We start from the raw sequence: 22,712 nt of genomic DNA, 5'->3' as shown, positions 1-22,712 counted from the left end.
GCCATTACCGGGTGTTGCATGCACAGGAATCCCCATTTATTGATAAGGAAGCTGTTCCTGTGGCTGCAGGCGAAAGAGTGCCTGGCAGCTGTTCAGCATTAAGTTAATTCTCGAAGTTTAAAGGATTTGTGGGCTGTGATGGTTTGGGTTCGGGCAATTAACTTTGGGAAAGTGCTTTAGAGTGTCTTCCAGACACATTTCATGGAGAAGGATGAACTTAAAACACTTGAGTTTTGACTTGTTTAAATGCCCTCAAGTTTCCTCATTGTGCTGTTGGGGCTAAACTCTCAGTGCATATGAAATCTAGGAGTTCCTTTGACTGCAAGAGAATTTTGGTTGTTCCTTCCAGTTGCAATCTGGCCCTGTGCTTGTTTGAAAGTGCCAACATCTTCCTGTTGCCAGCGGCATCTTGTGGCAGCAGGCGATGACTCTGCCCTGGGCCTCTGAAGCTATCTTGAAGCTAGCTGTTTAATTTTAAAGCTCTGGTCTGAGCTTAGTTGCCAGTGTATTATTGCCTGGTGCTCAGAAGTGATTGTTGATGCTGAGCTGTTGTGAGAAGAAGGTGTGGGGCTAGGGGGTTCAAGGTGTCTCTGGAGATATCCGGTTCCACCTTGGTGTATTGCAGACAAATTGCGCCATTCTGCTTTCGTCTGGTTTGGAATCACTGGCTGTTCTCCCTGTTCCTCATCAGTGCTCAGAGGGAGGGTCAAAATTCATTGTCAAATCCTCCGCAGCTGTAAGAGTAACATAATATTGGGGCTGAGTGCGTGGGGTGACAGGCGTGGGAGAGAAGATTGGCTGACGCCCAGCCTTACCCAATGCTTGCCATGTTCCAGGAGAAATCTGCCTGGATGCTGGGCCTTCAGTCGTGGTTCTAAACTTGCCATTTAAGGCACTTTTTTTAGGAGAGTTTTAAGGTGGAGGCAGCTAGGACCTCAAAATGAAGGTACTCAAGCTGCCAACAGCATGATGTCTCGTAAGGGACACATACTGCAGTGCTCTTTGTGTAGATACAATTCAGAGAAAGCACAGGTGGGCAAGGTGTGAATAAGGGCTCAGTCCCATCAAAACATGAATGAATGATCAGATTTGGAAGCATTTGGTGAGTTTTGGGTTAAAATTACAGATTGTGGGAATTCTGGAAAACATTTTGATTGTGGATATCCTCCGATTTTACATCTAAAATGGGTTAGAAAAGTAGCCTGGTGTAGCTATTTTTAAAAGTCTGAAACTGAGAATGAAATGTGCCTGGATAACCCCAAGTGGATATTCCTTTTCTAGTTTTTCTTCATCCAGGAGTTAATAAGGTAGCTACAAAAAAGAACAAACAAAGTCTTTTGCACAGCCTTGTGTTAGTCACTACTCTGACGTGAAGAAGGTGGCACCTGCATTATGGGGACCAGATAAATGATACAAGGGATGCACCAGGTCTCCTGACTCCCCAGTGTCCCTTGTGGCCCTCTGGGATTTAGATAAAGGTCAACAAAGGGTAATTAATTAGGCAGGGTAAGAGACTGACTATCTTGTAACCTTGAACCATTTCACTGCAGCTTTCGAGTGCTGAGTGACAGTCGTTCGCCTTGCGCAGAGCAACGGTGTGTTGAACAAGGGCTGTGGGCAGGAGGAGGGAAGGGTGGCAGAATGGACAAACCACGGTGGGTTTAACCTGAAATGTTCACCTGGGAAGTCAAAGCCTTGCAAAAGTGCCCCTGGCAATAATAATAATTATTAATTATTAATAATAATCCTAATTTTGATGTTCAGGGAGGCAAATTCTTCTGAATCCAGACCATCCTTTTCAATTTTTTGAACTATTATTTTCATTATTGGTCTTGCAGATAACTTTTGTCTTGGTAAAGGAAGGCAGTGTTCTATGTTCTGGATGAGGAACCACCAGTGCTTGACCGGACATCCTAAATGTAACATGTTTGTGGGTTACAGAAACTCTGTGGCGAGAGAAGGCACCAAAGGCTAGAAAGTGTCTTTAGTCCTTCTAGGCTGAAGTGTAGTGAAACTCAAAGCAGGGGTAGAATTTAATGTCAGAAATCCAAACTGGAAACAAGATGCATATTTTTTACACAATGGCTAACTTTGGATGCAGATCACTAAAGAAACCTAGGTTGTCTGGCCCTAGAGTGTCTTTCGGAAAGACATACTCCAGTTAAGCACACGTCGTTTGGCTCGAGACTGTGAGAGATTCTCTGGCCTGTGATACACAGGTGCAGAACCGCTGTTGAGGAGTCCCTCCAGACTTTCCCGTGAGACTCAGTTCAAATGTTTCCTTTTGTCCTGTCTGCTTCCTTACTCCTTGTTGCATTATGCCATATTTTGGCTGCAATTTCCCCCTGATTGCTTCTCCTAGCAGGGAAAAGCAGTCTCTCTGGTGAGGGATGTGAGACCATCTCAAATTGAGATGAACACGGGGTTCCCATGCATGCTTGGCTTGGGGTTCAAAGGGTTAGCCAGGTCCTACTATTACTCCATGTCCTAGGTCAGGGAGTGATAGAGATGTGAGTCTAGTTCAGTGATGGTGGGTATCAGATCCTGGGTTTTGCCGCGTGAGGACTGGACCAGCTTAGGAAGAGAATGTTTTCCCCCAGGAAGGAGCCCCAGCCCCTGTGGGCTCTGCCCTTGGCAGGAAGGCATGTGGGTTCCTTCCTTTTGATCTGGGGACCCTTAATCTATCTTGAACATAGCCCTGTCTTGCTGTGAGAGGTTTGTACATATCTATTGTTTGTACTACCTATATGTCTTTTTTTTTTGGCTTTTTATTTGCTTCGGTGTGCTTTACAGCCATGCAGTGGTAGGGTGGTGAAGCAGGGGAGTAAAGGGCTTGTGGGAGGGCTGTTTTGTGCAATTTCAGAAGCACCCACAGTACCACCATCATCGCCTGGGAGCACCGTGTTCAGCAGCTCACTAGACAGGAAGGCTTTAACAAACTCATGCTGGATAGGCAGAATCTTTATCAACAGGGTCATTTCAGTCTTCAGGCAACTGTGCTGGGCTACGTTAGAAACGTGTCCTTGGTTTCTGAAAATAATAGATAATACATTTCTAGCAAAACGTGTTGCATCAAAATCCAGCCCTTCCCTGCTAAACCTTACTCTGACAGATGAGGATGGATTGAACATGGATGTCACAACTCGTGGTTGCCTGTAAATAAATGGCCATGATCTAATCCCAAACGCTAACAGAGCACAGACCTAACCGGCAAAATAGATCTTTGGCTCTGTGAAAGAGCACAAATCGCCAGGCTGAGAGCAATTATGTATAAAATTAGTTAGTGGTGTGGGAGTCTGCAAGTGTGAAATTTTAAATAAAACAATCTTGAGTGATGTGAGCTGTTTAAGAATAGACCTGGGTGAATAATGGAGAGTTTTTTGGGTCCATTTGCCAAACCAAAAAATTGGAAAGAAAAATTATTTGGGAGAAACGAAAATGGAAATTTTTAGGTTTTTGACACAGTGTAATGATTAAAATACAGTTTTTGGTCAACCCAAATCATTTCATTTGGCCCAGATTTGAACCATTTAATTTCACATAAGACTATTTAGTTAATTTCATTTTCAATTTAGGTGGGTTTTGAAATAAATGCTATTTCAAAATGAAGACTGAAATGTATCATTAAGAAACTATTAAAATAGTTTAAAATAATCTGGAGAAAATATTGTAAAAATGTTAAAAATGGTACCCATGTTTTTCTCTTGGCACTATGTAACAAATCTTACGTGGGTTCTTGAATGAACCAAAAGTGTATTTTGTGGTAAACTTTTTTTTCACTCAGTTTTGCTCAAGTTTTTACAGACACATGAAAATCACAATAATGAAAAAAATATTTATTGCTTATTCAGGGGAAAAAAGCCTTTTCCTGTTTAAGAAGATAGAAGAAAATGAAGTATGAATTTTTACCAGCAGAAAAAGATCAGATAGCAGTTCTCATAAGAAAGGAAATTTGAGCTGCTCTTTAAAGATAGCCAGTAAAGTTAAGGGTAAGGGTTATTATAACACAGATAGGAGAGAGAGATTACAAATGGAGAAATTTTGGCAATGTCTGGGGTCTCCTAGCAGAGACGGTGAATTATCTGGTGGTAAAAAGGCAAAAATACTCCCTAGGTGTTCTGTTTTATATTGACAGGCAGCCTAATAACTCACAATTTACAGGTGAAAATAAAACCTTCCATCCAGCAAATTCCTGATGCGAAAACTGTGGGAGAGACCAAACCCTCTTTGGTCAATGGGACTGTCTTTTATTTTCTCTGAGCCTCCAGTTCCTCATCTGTGAGATACTTTAATTATGCTGAGCAGAACTGTGTGAGGCTCTGTCAGTGCTGGTTCTGAACTTGGGATTAGAGGAGCTGTGTGCTGAAAATGAGTAGCCTGCAGCGTTCCCTTCCTGTTTGACCCAGAAAGGGGGCAGAAAGGAAGATTCCTTCCCTCCTCGCCCTGGCTCAGCCATCTCCGTGCCGTGGGAACAGGAGGGAGCCTGCTGGATGAATACGAGGCGGTGGTCGTGTCCTGTGTGTGTCCAGTCTACGCGTGCTTAGGTTAGAGGATTCAGTGTTTGCAGTTCTGCAGGAATAGGGATTTCCCCTGCAGCTGAACGCGCTGATGTGCTGGGAGCGGAGGCACCTAATGAGCTCTTCTCTTTTCGGTTGGGTGCCTTGGGCTGTCTATCCCACGCTGCTGCTGTGAGAGACCCCGGCCATCTGATGCTCTTCCCTCGCCACTGTCTTTGCCAAAAGGCGAAAATTTGCAATGCATGCAACACGTAAACATGGTAGTAAACTGAGAGACTCTTGCGGCTGAGTCTCTGATCCTGCACTGAACAACTCGGAGAGCTTCCCCTTACAGGGAAACTGTTCTTGCTCCAGCTCGCTGGGTCCTGAGCCGTGGCCAGGGCGCACGATATGCCGGTAGGAGCCCTTCCCTCCCGCAGCTCTGCAGACCTTTGATTCCTGTTTGCTCTTCAGACCCAAGGCTACCGGGAAACACAAGCGTTCCTCCTCTCCGCGGTTGCTGTCAGCCCTTTGCCTTTCATGTGCTCAAACTCCGTTACAGAGCTACAGGCATGACTGATTCTAAACAAGTACAATTAATAAAGTCTATCTAGCCAACATCTGACTCTCATTAGAGGAAACGTGTTGAAAAAACAGATCCCAGGTTGGCTGTGATTTATGGCTTGGGCCTGCTATCCTTCACAAGCACTGGCGAAAGCTTTTGCAAAGGGCCAGAACATAAACTACTTAGGGAAACTCAGTATCCATGTAAAAAGGCTGGAAAGGTCAAATCAGACAAATTAAAGGGAGGTGGAGATGCGAGCCCAAGCTGGCGGTCCCTTACTGAGGGCCACCTAGGTAGGCACAGGAGATCTGTGTTCATATTTCTACTGTGGAATTTGACTTGAGATTTATTCTGTGCTGGAGTTAGTTTGGGTTTTTGCCTTACTAAGCGGTATGTGGCAACAAGTGGATGGAGGGGTTAGTGGTCTGGTGGTGTATCTCACGAGTGTCCAAATGTAACAACTCTGGTGCATAACGTCTGAGGTGCTCGCTGAGTTGACGGTAGAAGTTAGCGTGCTTCCTACTTCCCTCGGGAGATTCGAGCTTCATCTTTTTCTCCTTGCAAAGAAACGTGGTTGCCTGGATTAGTTTAGCTGACTTCACTCATGCTCTTCCAGACTTGTTCCGAGACTACTCTGAGCTTGTCCTGGAGAAAGGTGCCTACGAACCGAGAAAAACTGGTCTCCTGCTTCCTTTGAAAGACAAAATTTTCTTGAGGCTGGACCTACTGAAGTCATGTGTTACTGATCTGTAGACAGCGCACCCCTCACCGTATCGGCGTGCTGACCCGCTCTGAGAGTCGCAACTGCGCGGCTGCTGGCGCAGGGTTAGAGCTGTTGTGTCTGGTGGAGCTGTTGGTGCGTTCCCGGCGCTGTAAACACGGGCTGTTGGCACAGCCTTGATGCAGCTCTGGTTTGCTCCCCCTGTGCTGGGGATAACCGAGTTTGTCCACTCTGTGCGTGTCCATTTCTGAAAAGTGCAACGGGAGTGGTGAACTTTATCAGATGGAAAGAGAAGGGCTGCCAGGCAGGTTTTATCACAGAAATAAAACATACTCATTTATTTCTCTGTGTATATGTAACATTTGGTCATTTTTCATCCTCTGACCTTGGGTCCTTTACAGAAGACGTTACGCTAAAAAAGAATGGAAGCAAAGTAAGACTCTGAGGAGGAAAGTGGATTGTTTAGAACCCTGGGCAGGTTGAAGCATGAGCTGCAAATGCAGTTCTTAGGTCCCAAAACTTGACTGTGTGCTATGCCCTGTTGCATTGCAGGGTTGAAGTTTCTTGTAATGGCAAAATACAGTCTTGGGAAAACTGGCTGCAAAGATTTTATTTGTTTAAACAAAGGTTTTGTGATTCCAGAATTCTCTCCCCTTTCATATGCTATAAACCATCTCCTCCGCCTCCCCTCTGAAATATGAATTTTGGAGTAATCCATCAAGAAAAAAAGAGACAGAGCCTTGATCCCTTGACTTCAGTTGAGCTGTGCAATTTATATCTACTAAACCAAAAGCCCTTTTAATATTCTGCAGAGACTTTGGGTATACAAATGAGCGTGGGCTGTCAGAGCTGAGAAATGGGGCAGAGATGCCAAGAGGTTTCTGTGCTGTTTTGCACAAAACTGACCTGCGGCCTTGTGGTGAAAGTTGGCCTGTTTTTTTTTAACTCCCCTCAGTGCCACTGTGATAATTGTGCTGAAATCAAGCGAGCCCCGTTGGTGTAAAGCCGCTGTCACGCCTTTCTTGTTCCGAGTGGGGAGTTTGAAGGCTTGTGGGGCTCTCAGCCTCAAGCAGCTGAGTTGTACAGCTATTTAATCATGAAATTATGCAAACATTGCTCGAGCAAAGTAGGAATGCCAAGTTAGCAAGGCACCCGGAGTCAGACATTCACTGCTCTAAGTCGCTTGTCGTAGGAGCATATCAGGAACGGGAGCCACAGGCTTACAGCCCGGTGCCTGTTTTCAAAGCTGCGGTGCTGGGGGCACCAGCTCAGCCTCTAATCAACGATCAGTCAGATGTGGCACCAGTTGGATCAGGGTTAAGTGGGTCACTGCTGGCACAGGGTACGTGACTTGTTATTTTCCACATGCCGAGCTTACCGCCCCTCTCATACGTTAGACTTTGCTTTCCTCCCAGTTGCATTGCTTCACCCGTGCAGCTGGAGAGGGGGAATGGGAGGGCGGGAAGGGAGAGGTGTATTAGGACAATAACAGCGAGACATCATGGAGACAGACTGGTTGTCACGCGATATGCTGGTACACTCTCGTGTTCGTTATCTCAATTATTTATCCTCCCTGCTAGAGCACTTCTAAGACAAATCCTACCATGTGTTTTGAGGTTGGGCTTCATAGAGTGAAATCACAACTCCTTTCTCAGTTTAGCTGGAAAAATACAAATCTGCCAACTAGGAATATAAGTGAAATAAACTGTGGTTCTGTGTAGCAACAAGTGATGGATTTCTGCAGATATGGGAAGCGTCTGGTCTGGAGTTCCAGGTCAGAGAGTATGTGTATTTGCCCCAGTGCTATATCTGTTGCATGTGAAATAATGATGTGAGATTCTCAAACTCGTTTTAATAAAGCAGACTGCTTTCACCCTGATCAGAAAATTCAGCTTGACAGTCCCAGGCCTTGGAACCACCAGCCACCAGGATTAGACACTAAATACTTCAGTGCGTAATAGTCAGGGAAGATACTTATTAGCCTGATTTTTCACCATCATCCTCAGGCTTTCTGCAAGGACAGATGATGATGCTGAACCTCGAAGCAGCTGGGTCCCCAGTGTGCTGGGAGCAAGCTCGGAAGGTAGTTTTTGTGACTGGAGTGCTGAGCGTTCATCTTCATCTCGCTGTGTCTGAACACGTCGTCTGTCTGGTGCTTGGCTCGGTAAAGGTTACAAGGATTTGTTGGTGGGACAACTTGCCTCAGGAAGATCTTTTGCATGAGGATGTGCACTTTCTGGATTAGTTCAACATCTTTTTTGGTTCAGGCTAAGTACCTTGGGTGTGGATCTGGGTTTCCAGGCATTTCGCAAAGGAAAGGATGAGCATTCAAATCCTACTTGGACTTAAGTAGTTGTCTTGCTGACCAGGGCTGTTTTTTTCCATATGTGTCAGCAGGAGTCACTGGCATGAAGGTGGGGATAGCACAAACCTCACCATGCAGTGGTACTGCTGCTTCATCCCCTCTTCTGACATTTGTTCATTCAAATCTAACCTTTAATCTGAGAGGGCTCTTTGAGACACTCCTCAAGAGCAGAGAGGGCTGCTGGATGGGTGCTCTTCGTACGCTTTCTCTGGAAGGGATGGTCAGAGTATCATCCCCCCTTAGGAGCTGGTCGATTCGCCCCTGTGCAGAGGGGTAGTACAAGCCCTTTTTTTATGAGCAGAGCTCTCTAAAGAGAGCCCAAATGATCAGTCCATCTCAAATTATGCACAGAAATGGTTTTCAGACAGTTCAAGTTAGTCTCTCTAAACCTATGTGAGTTATTAACATGTGCAAGCCAGCAGAAGAGAGAATAGGACTCCATATTTTGTTTGCTCTGTAACACATCTGGTACGCCTTTGGCTCTTGGGAGTGCTGGATTTATTCAGTCTTATCTTTCTGTGGGGATGAGCAAGATCAAAAGCGTGAAGCCGGTTACACGCAGAATGCAATTCCCTGTTTTACACACCACAGACAGATCCAGACCAAACAAGCCTCACCCATTTCCTTCCCTGTGGGACAATGCACTTACGGCACTTGCGTATTCATGGACCAATTCAGGCCAAAAAATATTGCCCAAGATCTACTGCAGAGAATAGAAATAAATGTTATTTCCTGTTGGGTAAAAGAAAGTCCATGTCATGACTGACCTGTGGGGAAGTCCCTCAATCTAAGTGTTCCTGACCCGTCAGATGCTCCGTCTGCAAAACGCTGGGTAGCGGGAGGTGGCTAGCTCCTTTGGGAAGGTGCACAGCTCCTCACAGAGTGTCCATGAGAGAATTTCTTTGGAAGGTTTATGCAGTGGGTGATCGGTTGCTGTTAGCACTCAAGCAGTCGTCTTAGACTGTAAATCACTAACATGGAACAGCCAAGCTTCCTGGCCCTCCAAGCCCTGCGTTAAAATCTTTGCATGGCTGAGAGCCGTCAGTACGTACCATGTGCTTCATAAAACTGGAAAAGTGTTTGTAGGTGAAGACTGGAGAGAGTCCCTGGCGCTCCTTGTGCAAAAGGGAACAAAGCTTGTTAGGGTGGACAACCGAGTCCCAGGTGTTGGGGTGATGTTTAGTCAGGCCAAAACCCCCATTCACCCATTTGTCTCCGTAGAGCCGCACTGGGTTTACTCCACATCCCCCACATCAGTACAACCTCAGCCTGAGCTGCACCTGGATGGTCTGTTAAGGGGCTCGAGAATTACAGGACAACCTATGGAAATACCAGGACTAAACACTTCTTCCGTCGCCAGTCAGTGAAACTGGCTCTGGCCCTTAAGGAGCCCAGAAGTGCTCCCAAGAGATGTGTTTCTCCTCCTTGGGACATGAGATGGCAGTGATTCATCACCTGAATATGGATAGTTTATTCTCTGAAATACTTAATGTTGCAAGTCATTTTCCCTTTTTAAAAACTGCTGTGCTTCAGAAGTCATGATAGGCGAGTGGTCCAGTCTGGAAAGCTTCTCTGGGAGGTTGGAACAGGCAGTTTAACAATGCTGCAAAGCACTGGGAAAGTGCCTTGTTGATTAAATCTCTGTTCAGGGCTTTATCCTCTTTCACTCACTTTAAAATTGCTGAAATGAAAACAGAGGCAAAGCAGCAGGCCTTCTGTTTAGATAAGTGATGTCCTTTGTATCAAGCAATCATTTTAAACTGCACTCAGAGCCCATTATGCTAACGTTTGTTCTTGCTAAGGCATCCTGTCAAGATCCCTTTGGTGGTTGCTGCCTATCTGTTGCTTCCATACAGCAAAGTGAGATGGAAACCACTTCATGCTGCAGCTCCGGTCTGCCTCAGTCCTGGGCTCTGTCTTGGATGTTCTTGCTGTCACTGAGATGGATGATTTGTTGTGGGAGTGGTAACAGGGCCTGGGAGCCCAGGGAAGCAGCAGGACTCCTCAGAGATAGGCATTTGTATAGTCACTGATTTTTCTTGGTATTTGACCTGGACCTAGTATAGGAGAAGGTACAGCCCAGAGCTAAATGGACGTAGTGGTTGTGCAGCCTGATGCCCTGTGAGATGGCAGCGTGTGCCACACCAGCTGGCACCAGCAGCAGAATGAGCGTCTCTGCTGGTGCCAACAGGTCATGTTGGTTGGCACCATGAAAAGTCTTTACAACTCGTTTCTTCTTCACCTACCCTACTGGGAACTTGGTTTCACACTCTGCCCCACTGAACATCCCCAAACAAGGTTCATGTAACGTGGCTGTGGCTGTTTACCTGCGCAGTGGATTTGAATGCTTATTTTCCTGTCATAACTGATCTCTAATTGCTTTTCTGTGTGCTTTGGATCAAAAAAGGATCAGGGTCTGCAGACTAAAAGCCATGGATTAAAATGCAGAGTATGTAGAGACTTAATATCATTTTGTTTTGTTCTTTCTAGAATGCATGAACTGCACGAGGCTAGCGGATATGTCCGAGAGGCTAAACACGCTTGAGGCCAAGGTAAGGAACTGCCTTGATTCTTCTGTTTGGCAAAAATTTCCAAGAGTTGTTGCTGAAAGAGATGATGGGTTGGCAGTCCCGGAGAGATCAGGTGTCTGTCCTGCCCACCGCGAGGACCGTGCTGTGACCGTGGTCCTGCCCCAGGGAACGAGGGCATCGCTCACCTCTGGCCTGGCTCCTGCTTCCCACGTATCCTCTTCAGCTTCGCTCTGCCACACAGCTGCATCTCTGCCGCCCTTTCTCTTCTGTCACAAATGTGCAGCTGCTAATAAATAATAAATAGCCCATTACTCTCGGCTGGAACACGTTGGCTCAGGTTTTGCTGCAGAAACAGAGGGCAGGCAGAGCTGTATGAAAAATCTCTTGCCTTCAGCCGATTGATAATGTGGGGATGTAAAGCAGTGATTCCCCTGGCTCAGGAAAGCAGCACACACTGATTCTGGTCTCTCTCACTTAAAATATCTTGTAGAAACCTTACCAGTGTAGAGTGTAAAACAGAGGAGTAATGGTACGTAGATTTTTCTAAGAACCAGTTGTTCATTAGCCTGCAGTGCTATCCAGCCCTGCTTTTTTATCCCTTTTCTGAAAGATGGCAGGCTTTCATGCGTGGTTTAGTGAAGTGTTAAGGCGAGACCTCCACGTTACGGGTTTTTTCCTGCAAAGTGTTTTAATTTCTACCTACTGGGATTCAGATAAATTGTTCCAGTCTAGCAACAAAGCAGCTGAATCAGTCAGTCCCCTTTGAGCTGTGGTCCCTCCTGTGACAGCCCAGTCCTGGCTGTTAGAGTGCTTTAGCCCCTTCAAGGCATTGTGCCTGCTGTTATTATTCATTAACTGATGGTTATCAATGACATAAAAGAATTTGGGGAGAAACCTTTGTGGAGGGGGCTGGTGGATATGTGGTGTTTTTGCGGCCAGTGCATGATATTATGGTAATTTGGGAATTGTCTGTGCTGAAATGGAGTGAGCTATGTTGTCTGGAACTTCCTCAAAGCCTTCGCGGTTGTATTTCACTACAGGAAAATGAAGGGGTGGGGGGAAAGAAATTCTGGGGAGCAGAATTGTTCGAGTGAAAACAACTGTTGCAGTGCAAAGGACAAAGATGAGCTGGATTGCTTTTCTGAGCAGCGGGACCTGGCAGGTGGTTGTTCTTTGGCAGCAAGGAGCTGGAGGCGTTTGGAGAGGAGAGAGGGGCTGGTGACTGACCTCCATGTGTGCAGTCCCGAATCCAAGCCAGACATGGGACCAGCCTGAGAGATGTAAATCAACCCTCCCATGTTCAGCCTGTAGCCAGCTGAACCTTCCTTCGCTTTCCAGGACTTTCTACCGCTGGAAAACGCTAACCAAAGACTGTCCTGACATCAGAGTGTCTGTGCTCTGCTGGCTTGCGCACTTGCGGCGGGTAACAAAGCACAAGAGGCTAATGGCAACCTCAGCCAGGGCCCTGGCTGGACTTCATGGAGGAAGGAGGTCCTACCTACCCAAATCCCCTCCAAGAGTCTTAGCCCAGGGGTGAAACTGCACCCAGGTCAGTGGTTTTGTCTTACAGCTCTGAAGCTGGTTTAAATCGGGTGACGTTTAATCACCTGCAGCAATCTGCTCTCCTTTTATGGAGGGAAATGGGATACTTCTTTCTATTGCAAAATACTGAAGACTCTGTCTCTGCAAGGGTGTCTCCTGCAGCACAGCCCAGCAATGTCATTATCAATCTTTTGGCTTCCACTTTGTTTGAAAAGCTGTGGGTGCTGTGCAAAAATAGACTGTAGCAATTATATGGAGAGTGAAGCAACATGACACGAATGCTGGTGCTGTTCACAAGAGAAATACGTGATTCACCTTCTTTTCAAGGTTAATTTGAGTTCAGTTTGGTCTATGTAGCAATGTAATGACCTCAGTTGTTGTTATTCAGTAATATCACTGTTACAAAGGTGCTTGAGGTTGTTTAGTATTGTCTGTATTCCCACTCTGCATTGTGGAGAAAGAACCCTGTTTTGCTGGGTCATCTGGATGTGAAGTTGGCTCTCCATACTATACTGTTGTCTTGTAATGTCTCATTTCACCACAACATCCTGAAGCTGTTCAAAGACAGGAGCCATGGGATGGGCTCACTTAGTAGGTTTGGAGGCTGATTACACTCCCCCTGTTTTTTGATCTGCAAAGGCAGATGTGGAAGTTCGTCCTTCCTATGAGCCAAGGCAGATTTTCCTGCCACAGTCCTGCTCCTTCTGGAGACAGCTGAAGTTGAGGAGCTTTACTGCTTTTGGTCTTGAATTTCAGCCCAGCATGACCGCGGTGAGCTCAAGGAATGGCAGTGGGTTCATTGGCATTCTTACCCATTATCTGGGTACCTCAGTGGAGCCAGCCAACTTCAAGGTCAGGCCATTGACACCTGCTGTAAGGGCTTTGAGACGTGTGGAGCCTGTGTAGACTTGCTGTAAATACTGCAGGGTCCAAAGGTGAGAGCAAATGTGTGGAAAGCTACCCCTGAAGGCACTGTGGACCTGGGCAGATCGGTGCTGGGTGAGAAGTGTTGCTTTAATAGAGTAGGTTAGGGAAAACCAATCTTTTCCTCACGCCCTCTCCAACAGGGACAAGGAGCCAAGAGCTTTTCATGGTTATGTGTGAGGATATGTGAAACGCATGTTTGTCCCCCAGGGGCTGTGAAGGGCAAGTTGAGGAAACAAAGTCATGGAAGAAGTAGCTACAAGACTGTGGTTTCTTCTTTGCCCACTCTTCTGCAGGCTTTTATAGCTGTCCCCTAAAAATTGGGGATATAACCAGAAACGGTCTCATGTGTCTTATTACAAGGATGAGTTGGTTCATCCAACTTGTAAGATCAGCATCCAAATGAGGTAATAAAAGTAACCCTCTGATTTTTGTAATATGAGAGTTGGATCAGAAAGCAAGAAGCAAGAATAAACACAGAGCAAATGGAATGAAAAATGACTCATTAGGGACCGGTGCTTATACAGCCCTTGGGGAGGAGAGAGACCGTGAGACAGGGCTGAGCTGTGCGGCAGAACAAACTCTTCACGTGTCTTACGCTTTCCTTAATGCTGCTCTAGGTTGTCCTTGGGGCTGTAGGAGATGTTTCTGCAGGAAAGGAGGTGAAAGGAGATGGAATCAGGTTCCATCATTTTCCCTGTTTTGAGTTACCCTGTCATCTGCCCAGGGTGGAGTTGGCCGTTCCATTTCCTTGATACCAGACCCATTTGTGTGCCAGAGATTTGAAAGCCTGGTTGACCGTGTTGAGCTTGACATCTGCAGACCATGGGAATCTACGTCAAGGAGGATGGGGTTGAGCCTGGGGTCAAGGACAAGGAAGTGTGCAGGCTGGAAGAAGACTACCCCCTCCCCAAGCCCCAACGTGTCAAACCATACTTCTCTCACATGACACCTTATTTGATACCGCTACAGCACCCCCGACCCTGGGGAGCCTCATTGGTGGGAGGGCAGAAGGAACCCCGCTTTTATCTCATATGGAAGGTTTCTCCTTAGGCCAGGGCAGCTTCTTAGTGGGCAGAGTGTTCAGCCCTTCCTTTCTGAATTTCCTGAGCCTGATGCTGCCCTCCTGTGTCACAGGACTAAGCCTGGAGAAACCACTGAAGCTCGAGGGAGCTGCAGTGTCAGGAGTGGCAGTGCTGGCAGGACAGCTGGCAGCTGCCGAAAAATTCATGCTTACTTTGTTCACCCAGTTTCTTTTAATAACTCCACCGCAGAGCTACGGGCAGTGCAATATTAATCCCAGCTTTTGGTTGGAGCTGGAGTGCAGCCTTTGGTCTGAGGCTGATATAACCCAGTCTTACCTCCTGACACCGCTTTTGAGAACTCCGTGGCATTTCACTTACAGCTTTAATGCAGGGAGATAACATTACATATCTAGTGTCTGATTGATTCATTGTGTGATTGATAAATGACATGCATATTTTTTGCATGAAAACAATCCTTGTAATGTGATTCCCCACAAAGAAGATTCTGAAACGTTTTAAAGAAAATCTTTGTACTGTGCACGGAGTTTGATCAATACATTGCTATTTGTATGAAATCACCCCATTTATTTAGAACAGATTACCCCCCAGCACCTTCTCTACCCTGTGTCCTGGTTATGAAGCACCGTTCCTTGGGGTTTTAATGCAATCATTGCATGAAATGTTTCTGTATCTCCTTCTTCCAAGCAGCTACATGGAATACTGGCAGCTGTCTGGGATGTTGTATGGGGTTTGTCTTTTCTTTCTCTGACAGACAATAGAATGGTTTCCTGCTGTAGTGAAGAAATACTTGTAAAAGTGAAAATATTTTGTGGTACTGTGACATGGCTGAGAGGTTGTGAGGGAACCCTGGTTGCTTGGCTGTGGGGCTGCTGCTGGTCCTGTAGCGTGGACATTAGCTGTTGCTTGATATTTGAAGGACTTTCATGGATTTTCTGTGTTGGGTATGTGATAGCCACTAGCAGTTATTTTCTTTCTGTTCTGAACAGGAAGGTGGCTTACCTAATTTCTAAGGTTTCCTAATGACCCTGTGCAGAATCTGCTCTCCAGCTCCAGTAATGCATTGAATTTAAGGAGTATTTCACAGGTAGCTGTGCAATAACTGACCTGTCCCTAGTAGCAATAGCAAACTTAAATCAATGTTTTATTTAATGCTGAATTTCTGTGGATCAGTCAATGTACCAAATGTCCATGAGAACAAAGTACAACTTCCTATCTGATTTCTACAAGGGGGAAGCATAAACCAAAACTGGATGGGAAATCAAAATTTGTGTCAGTGTTCATATTGTAACTTTGCATCTATCTCATTGGTCTCTTTCTAATCAGTAATCATGATTCGGACACTTGAGGAAGCTTGGGTGCTGGCCTTTCTCTCATTTGGGCATGCTTCCGTCTTTCAGCATGACGGTTGAAATCCTTTCGTTCTCAAGTCTAGTAATTGTTGGATCTTATTTCTTATCACTCTTGGATTGAAGGAGCGATCTGTCCCCTAGGACTGTTCCATGTGTTTGGCAAATGCTGTAAATTGATTGCAAGAACCACAAAAAGGCTTTAAAGACCTCCTCCTCCACCATCCCCTCCCGCAAAGTCTTTTAGTTACAACCTCAGCATTTTTACTCAAATATATTTAATATTTTCTTAAAATAACCTTACAAAAAAATTCTGTTTTCCTCTGAAATACAGCTTAATTTGCCAAGAAATCCTATGTCTGTGTGTTTAATACCTGGGAACTTTATTTACAAGCTTTCTTTTTGAAGAGAAATACTTTTGCGAACGACAGGTAGGTTTCAGCAAGGGAGGTGTGTGAGGGGCCTAAGGGATGTAAGTGCTCACATCCTTTGGTAATCCCATATGGAAACGTGCAGGCTTCCGCTTGATTCTCAACCAGAAATTCTAGTGGAGCTTCATAAGGAAAGTATGATCATGAGTGAAAAAATGACGTTGGGTCCTTTTTTTCAACCTGCACCAAGGCAAGTCAGGAAAGGACCAAGGCCCTTACCCTTTCCAGTTGTGCCATTCTCGTGGTGCAGCTTTTCATCTGGAATCCAGCGGAGGAGGAGAGCACACAAGGCATCTTTGAGCCTGCTGATGTGAATTTCTCAGCCAGGGCTGAGGGCTCCCCAGCTGGGAAGGAGCAGAGAGCTGGTCTCAGAGTCGTTGCTGAGAACAGGTACTACTTCGTCAAGGCTGAGCTCATCTCGGGTGGCCTGACTGCATCTCCGTAGCGCTGCTACATCCCCGGCAGGTGACAAGCAGTAAATAGGCAGAGAAAAATGATGTGATTTTGAGTGTGGAAGGTTATAGCTCTGATGTATTTTTATCAGTTGTTTTAAAGTAATGGTGGGGAATGTGATGTCACTCTGAGCTCCTTTGTGTGCCTCACTCTGCGCTGAGCTCTTAGCACAGCACTGAAGGATTGCTGGATCCTTTCCATATCTAGCTTCTTCCCCTGGCTCTTAAACACTTCGGGGTGCCAGTGAGGGCAGGCTGCATGGGCTCACAGCAGCAGAGGTAGATCTCCAGTGTGTAGGGATGTCAGAGAAGCTCCCCAGATGCCTCAGAGTGCAATGACCCAGTAAGACCTCTGCCAGTCCTTCCCTCGCCGCTGCTCTCTCAAGCAGAGCCTCAATGGTCTGCTGATCTGCTGAACACTGCCTGCGCTTCATCTCAACCTACAGGCTAGACTGTGCTTTTGTGTCTTCTCTGCTCTGATTCCCCCTCTCCCCGGAAGATACCTGCTGATGAAAGAATCACTTTTTCCATCCTCTTTTTTGGAAATCCTGTAAAACGGTACAAAACCCCAAATATCTTTGCAGAAAGAGCATGAGCTGCTCTACCTGTGGATTGGCAGAAGCCTTTGGTCCACATTTCTGTCTTTCATGCAATAGCTGATGACATAAACTTTACCTTTTGGTCTACACTGTCATGACATCAGCTATTGCTCCCCACATGATTTATCAATACCACGAAAACTCCTCCGTTCACTAATTGTCTTGTCCCCTTTGGCCAGGGCCTCTAAGATGCAATAAGGATGAAGTCACCCAGGTTCTCTCCGGGCACCCGGTTCATCAGATTTTAGTGGACACTTACTGAATGTCTCTTGGCTTTTGAAACCAAGCAGTTGAGTCTGCAGTGGAGCCTTGTGTTCACAGGTTTCATATTGCTGCAAGAGAGATACCATTCGCCATCAGCTTTTGTAAAACTCCCTCTTTAGCTCTGTGTCTTGATGAATGATTAAAAAACTCTTACGTTTTGCCAAATAATTTGCTATAAAGAAAGATATGTCCAACAAGTTATGCAATTACCATTATTAATCAGCTTGCGTCTTTACGAGATCAAGGGAATCTTATTTTACACTGGAATTTTTAGTTGATGAGTTGGATTCATGCAGCTTCTTTCCCTCCTCTTCACAGAGGGATGGAGGGGAGTTCATTTCGCCAATGCTTCAAGAGACCAAATATCCCCTGTTTATTAATTAATAATATCCATCTGGATTATTTCAAATGATTCCCACTGCATTTTTATCCAAAGAAAAAGCATTTTGAGCCCTGTCATATCAATTTTGAAATCTTTGGAAGCCCGGCTGTGCTTTCCTTGTTTCTAGCACCTACTAGTTACAGGACATCGGGAATGCGAGCGGAGGACAGATGATGGGAGGAGGCTGTGTTTGTGAAATCTTCTTTTGATGTGTGGGAACAACCAAAATAGGGTTCTTGAAAGCCACTATAAGCCAAAAAAAGTCCTCTGACACTGAACATCTCAAGAAGATGAAAACCTTCCTCCCATTTCCATTGTCCCTGGCCTGAGCTTTTGATCTGACGCAAGAAATGTGGTATGTGTCTGAAGTTTAGAAAGTTTATGCTGGCAAATAGAAAGGGGGAGGTGGGTTGAGTAAGCTGGGACTGAGCTTCAGGCACATAACACTAATGTCCCTGCTGAGGGCCCTACGTGTGAGCGGGCCCCACAGCGCAGAGCCAGGCTGCGAGCCACGGGAGAAGAGAAGCGCCAGATCCTGTACAGAGGTGAGGCCCGCGGCTCTGCGGGACTCGCACGGCCCAGGGGTGAGTTTTGCAGGCAATAATCTCTGCCGCTGGCGCTGGCCTGCGAGCTCCTTGGCCAGTGCAGTGCGTCATCCCTCCTGCGTTCTCTTCGTGTTCACATGCCGTCTCCTACGTCGGGCCCGTCTCCCGCTGCGGTGTTGGCAGGAGACGCAGCCCCATGTCAGCTTTTTCCAGCTTTCTGACCCAGTTCATCTGCATCTGAGAGGTGGGGTCTGGAAACCACAGACAAGCCCTCATGCCGGTGGGACCTCTGTTGCCAGAGGCTCCAGTTCAGCGTGTCCATTTAGGCTCAGATTCGACTTTTTGCTTCCATACATGTGCAAAGACAAAAGCCCGAGTGTTTGCTGAGTCGAGGCCATCCTCCCACTTGTGCAAGGTGGCACAAACCAGAGAGGAAAGGCCTTCCTGTCTTCTGCAGGGCTCTGCCCTCCTGACACAACCCGCAGCACCCACAAGCGTTGCCCTTTGGCTAGTCTGTGTACCTGCTCTGGTTGGTTGGGTGACTAACGTGGCATCGAGACATATTTCATTTATAAGGTGGCATTAAGCAGTTTTCTGCCTCCATTTTTCATGGAGGCGCAACTTTTGCCTTGGAAGAGGTAATAGCAACAGCGGTGGGCACTGCTTACAGTGGGGATTTCCAACCAAAACCACACGTTCTTCTCCACTTGGTGTTATCCCTCTCTCTACCTCAACCTTATTGACTAGAGCATACCAAGACTTTAATACTGAGTCTTTAATACATTGCACATTTGGCTAATTTGCTTTCTGGCCGTCAGCCTCTGTGGTATCATTTTCCAGCAGTTTTCTCAGAGGGCTAGAAACTTTCTTTTTTTGTTTAATGAAAGTGGGAATTCTCCTCGAGTCCCTTGACTGCGGCAATGGCAGCCTTAAGAAAAACAGAACGTGACAGAAAATAGATGAATGGCTCCAGTGCTATTGCAATAATGCGCAAGGACCCCGCTTCGTCTGTGCCGTGCTAGCTTATGAGAGGACACTCCTTGCTGAAAGAAGCGTGTATAGTTTGAGATTTTGAATGTGACTAAATCCCTTGTGCTTTTTCTTCTTTAGTTTGGCTCTGTGAATCTCACGGATGTGTGGGCGCTGTCTTCTTTCTACTTTATTTCTTTTGGGCACTTCTGCAGTCCTAATCGTAAAAAATAGAATTTCTCAGCAATTTCAAGTCTGGAGGCTTCCTGACCTCTATCATTTTGTGCCCAGGGAAAATAAACTTGTTACTATGGTTCGAGCCTTAATGGCTGCTAAGTATATATAGTCAATTTATGAAAGAGCATACGGGATTATTCTGTGCATGCCTTTAAATCTTTTACAATGTTTATCAGCAGAGCACTCATTTAAAACATGTTGTTTTAATGAAAAGGATACCGTTGCCACTGTTTTGTGTTGATTATGTGGTAACACGTTTTTATTATCACCCATAAAAATGATTTGGAGCTGTTCCACTCCAGATGCAACCTTCGGCAAAGCTGTGCTAGCAGCTAGGGCCCCGTACCCCTGCGGTTTGCTGGTCTCTCACCATTGCTGCTATTGATTTAATATCACCTCTGCCCGCAGCAGCGCTGGGCTGCGGCAAAATGCTGTCCAAGACAGCCCTTGTCGGTCCCTTCCTCACAGCAGGAGCATCCTAACCCTGCTCTGGCTGTAGCCCCTCTAATTTCCCATCTCCGAGATTAGTTTTGCCCCTGTTGCAGAATACACCTTGGCAACATCCAGGTGTTTTGCTGGGGAAGTAGGAGGATAATATAATAGTATAAAGTGATTCCAAAAAGGTCTTCAATGCACACTTGAACCTCATGTCAGTGGGAGTTAAGCATGATTATGGGAAGGCACATGCTTAACGTTTGTTGAGCCGAGAGTATGTTTCCTTGGAAGTCTGGCAAATGGTTGGGTAGAAGCACAGAAGTGTATGAGCCAGACTGAACCAATTCCCTCCTTGCCTGGCATCAGAGAAGTTGAATAAATGCATTATGGCCTGATTCCTTTTTGCTTTCTTACTACTCAAAAAGCAAAACCCCGGATCCATGACTCGAGATCCTTGCAATAAGGGAAGAATTTTGCTTGTTTGCAACAGCTGAGGTTCAGTTCCCCTGCACTTAACCTAGCTCCCAGTTTAATTAGTTTCTGATTCACCCCTGTCAGGCCAGTGCATTCTGCGGGAAGTTCATCATTTCTGGCGCTGCTGCAATACTGGCTCTCACCATGCCTTGTAATAAATAAGTGATAAACCTTGTAATAATTGCAAGTTGAAAACAAACAAGTGGAGCCAAGTCACTCTCATTTATAATTGCGGTGTGACTTCATTATGTAAAGACAACACAGCATGTAAAAGCTGAAACTTCTAGGGATTTAGTGGAAAGTTTGAGCCATATTCTCTTTCATTTCCCTTATCCCAAAATCACTATTTGCTTAGGTGGTTTTCAAACAGAGACAGTTCTGTAGCAAACCACAGTGTTGTGCTCCTCGAGCGATTTTCCCATGTAGCTCAGTGCTTAGAAAGCAGACTTTGCTGGAGATGCTGGATGCTTGGATCAGAACTTGTTCTGGAAACCTCAGCGCTGCTCTTGCCCGATGGACATCCTGCATCCATCCAAGGCAGGCGGCTTTGCCAGGGACCGATCCAGCTGCCAGGTGAGCGGCAGGGTTGCTGCTGCATCCCAGACATGGCTCATGCTTTTTTCCACTGGGAAAGCAGGGATGCTCCCTCGGCCTCTGTTTAGCTGCAGTCTAGCAATTGGGGTAAAATCCACTTACAGCAGAGCACGTGGGCTTGGCACTCCGGGTGAGCGCTCCAGTGGGTTTGTAGTCCAAGGGGTAGTTAGGCTTTCTCAACAGAAATCTGTAGACTACTTCGTTGTGCCACCCTTGCTCAGTGGCTGGGAAGGCAGGAGGTGAAGCATTTAGATTAACATCGGAAAACTAATTATCTTTAAATCCTAATGTTGTGAAAACTTTAACTAAAAATGTTGATCATAAAGTGCAGTGAATGTTCCCCTGAGCTTCTAATGGAGTTTGTCAGTGGGCAGAGGCCTCCTGGGTCCTCCGTCTTGGTTCTTTTTGTGCGTGTTTTAGCGTGCTTGCAGCCGTGTCGAAGGCCACCTCCCAGTTTTGCACGGGCCGTGAGCGGCCAGGGGAGCGCAGCGTGGTGAACAGCAGTCTGAGTCGGACAGGGAAACGGGCTCGTTGTGCCATGGGGCTTATCTTGTAAATGGCCCAGATAGCTCAAGGAGGCACGCTGGGATGTGGATTTATGTGAAGGTAGTGTGTTTACAAGGTGTAGAAACAGTTGTGAGTTTTAATAATATCCTATTACTTCTAAGTCGAGCTCTTTGAGGAGATTGCCTACCCTTTTTTTATTAGCTCCTAAATTAAAGCATTTCAGCTCTTTAAATGCTCCGTATTTTCCATCTTCATTAGTTTGGTCAGCATTTGTACTTTGACTTGCAACCAGGACTTTCCCCAGGCATGCGAATTTGCTACCCTGGGCATCCTACACCTTGTAGCAGCTCTCAGTAATTTCTAACCTCATGGCTCTGGCTTTTGACACGTAACCTAGGGGTGAAACGCTGTGTCCCCTCGCACCAGCTCTGCTCCCTCGTTTCACATTTCTCACCAGGGAGATGATCCCACGTGAAGCTGAGTCTCTCTGGCAGTGAAGCCCTCTCCAGGGGGAGTGTGCATGGGACTCTCTTGCAATTTAACACAGCAGCCTCCTACGCTAATTACTGCCGCTTTCCAGAAAACTAATAGAGCTTTAACACCAAACCCCTGCGGTCTGTGGTGCAGTCATTCACAGCTCTTGCTGGCAAGGAGAGGGGTTTCAAGACTTCTTCAGGACTGAGACCACGTATGAAACCATCCCCATGACCTTGTTTGCCTTCCTCCTGTTCCCCGTCCAGATCCTTCTGCTCGAGGCTGCGGAGCGAAGCCCGCCGTTGGAAAACAACCTGCCGATCGCTGGGACGACAGCCACGTGGTACGATGATTTGCTACCAGATGCCTTTCCCCTGCTGAATCCTGGGACTGTCCTGAGGAAAACAGTGGGACCTGTTGGTAAGCCGAACCTGCCCTTCACCAAACTGCCCACACATGTACGTGGTTCCTGTAGGGTAACTAAAACGGAGGCCGTGCCAGTCTGCTGTAGCGATGGTGGATGCAGGGGAGAGAGGGGTTGCAGCGAAACACTGGCAGCCCCTTCCCTCTGCTCAGTAGAGGAGAAGAGGGTTAAGATCTTCGGATGGGTGATTCCCCTTTTTCTTGTGGGCACGTGTGCTGCCATGAGTTTGATCCATCAGGGAGCTGCTGGCCGCACTCGGGCCACACGGTGCCACGTGATGAGCGCGGGGCGGGCAGCCTTGCTGGTGTGGGTGCCCCTGTGCCTGCGCTTTGCCTTGCACCCTCAGCAGGGACACCGTCGCTTTGGTTTTTGCAAATGCTCGCTGCAAG

The 22,712-nt window shown here is 46.5% G+C and overlaps 1 protein-coding gene across 1 annotated transcript in view; it reads left to right on the top strand.

The window, feature by feature from the left end:
- The first annotated feature begins 6,886 nt into the window (after positions 1–6,886).
- The window catches only part of LOC104508248 (collagen alpha-1(XXVI) chain-like), a 43,477-nt gene continuing 27,651 nt past the window's right edge, over positions 6,887–22,712 (top strand). The window contains exons 1-3 of the mRNA XM_010149807.1: positions 6,887–7,124; positions 10,638–10,699; positions 22,166–22,319. Coding sequence (XP_010148109.1) covers positions 6,887–7,124; positions 10,638–10,699; positions 22,166–22,319 — 454 coding nt within the window. The remainder of the gene's footprint in view (positions 7,125–10,637; positions 10,700–22,165; positions 22,320–22,712) is intronic.

The sequence above is a fragment of the Eurypyga helias genome, unplaced genomic scaffold (genome assembly GCF_000690775.1).
Source record: "Eurypyga helias isolate BGI_N326 unplaced genomic scaffold, ASM69077v1 scaffold14814, whole genome shotgun sequence".
NCBI classification, from domain to species: Eukaryota; Metazoa; Chordata; class Aves; order Eurypygiformes; family Eurypygidae; genus Eurypyga; species Eurypyga helias.
Note: the sequence above shows the minus strand (reverse complement) of the source record. Positions and strands in the feature narration are given on the sequence as shown.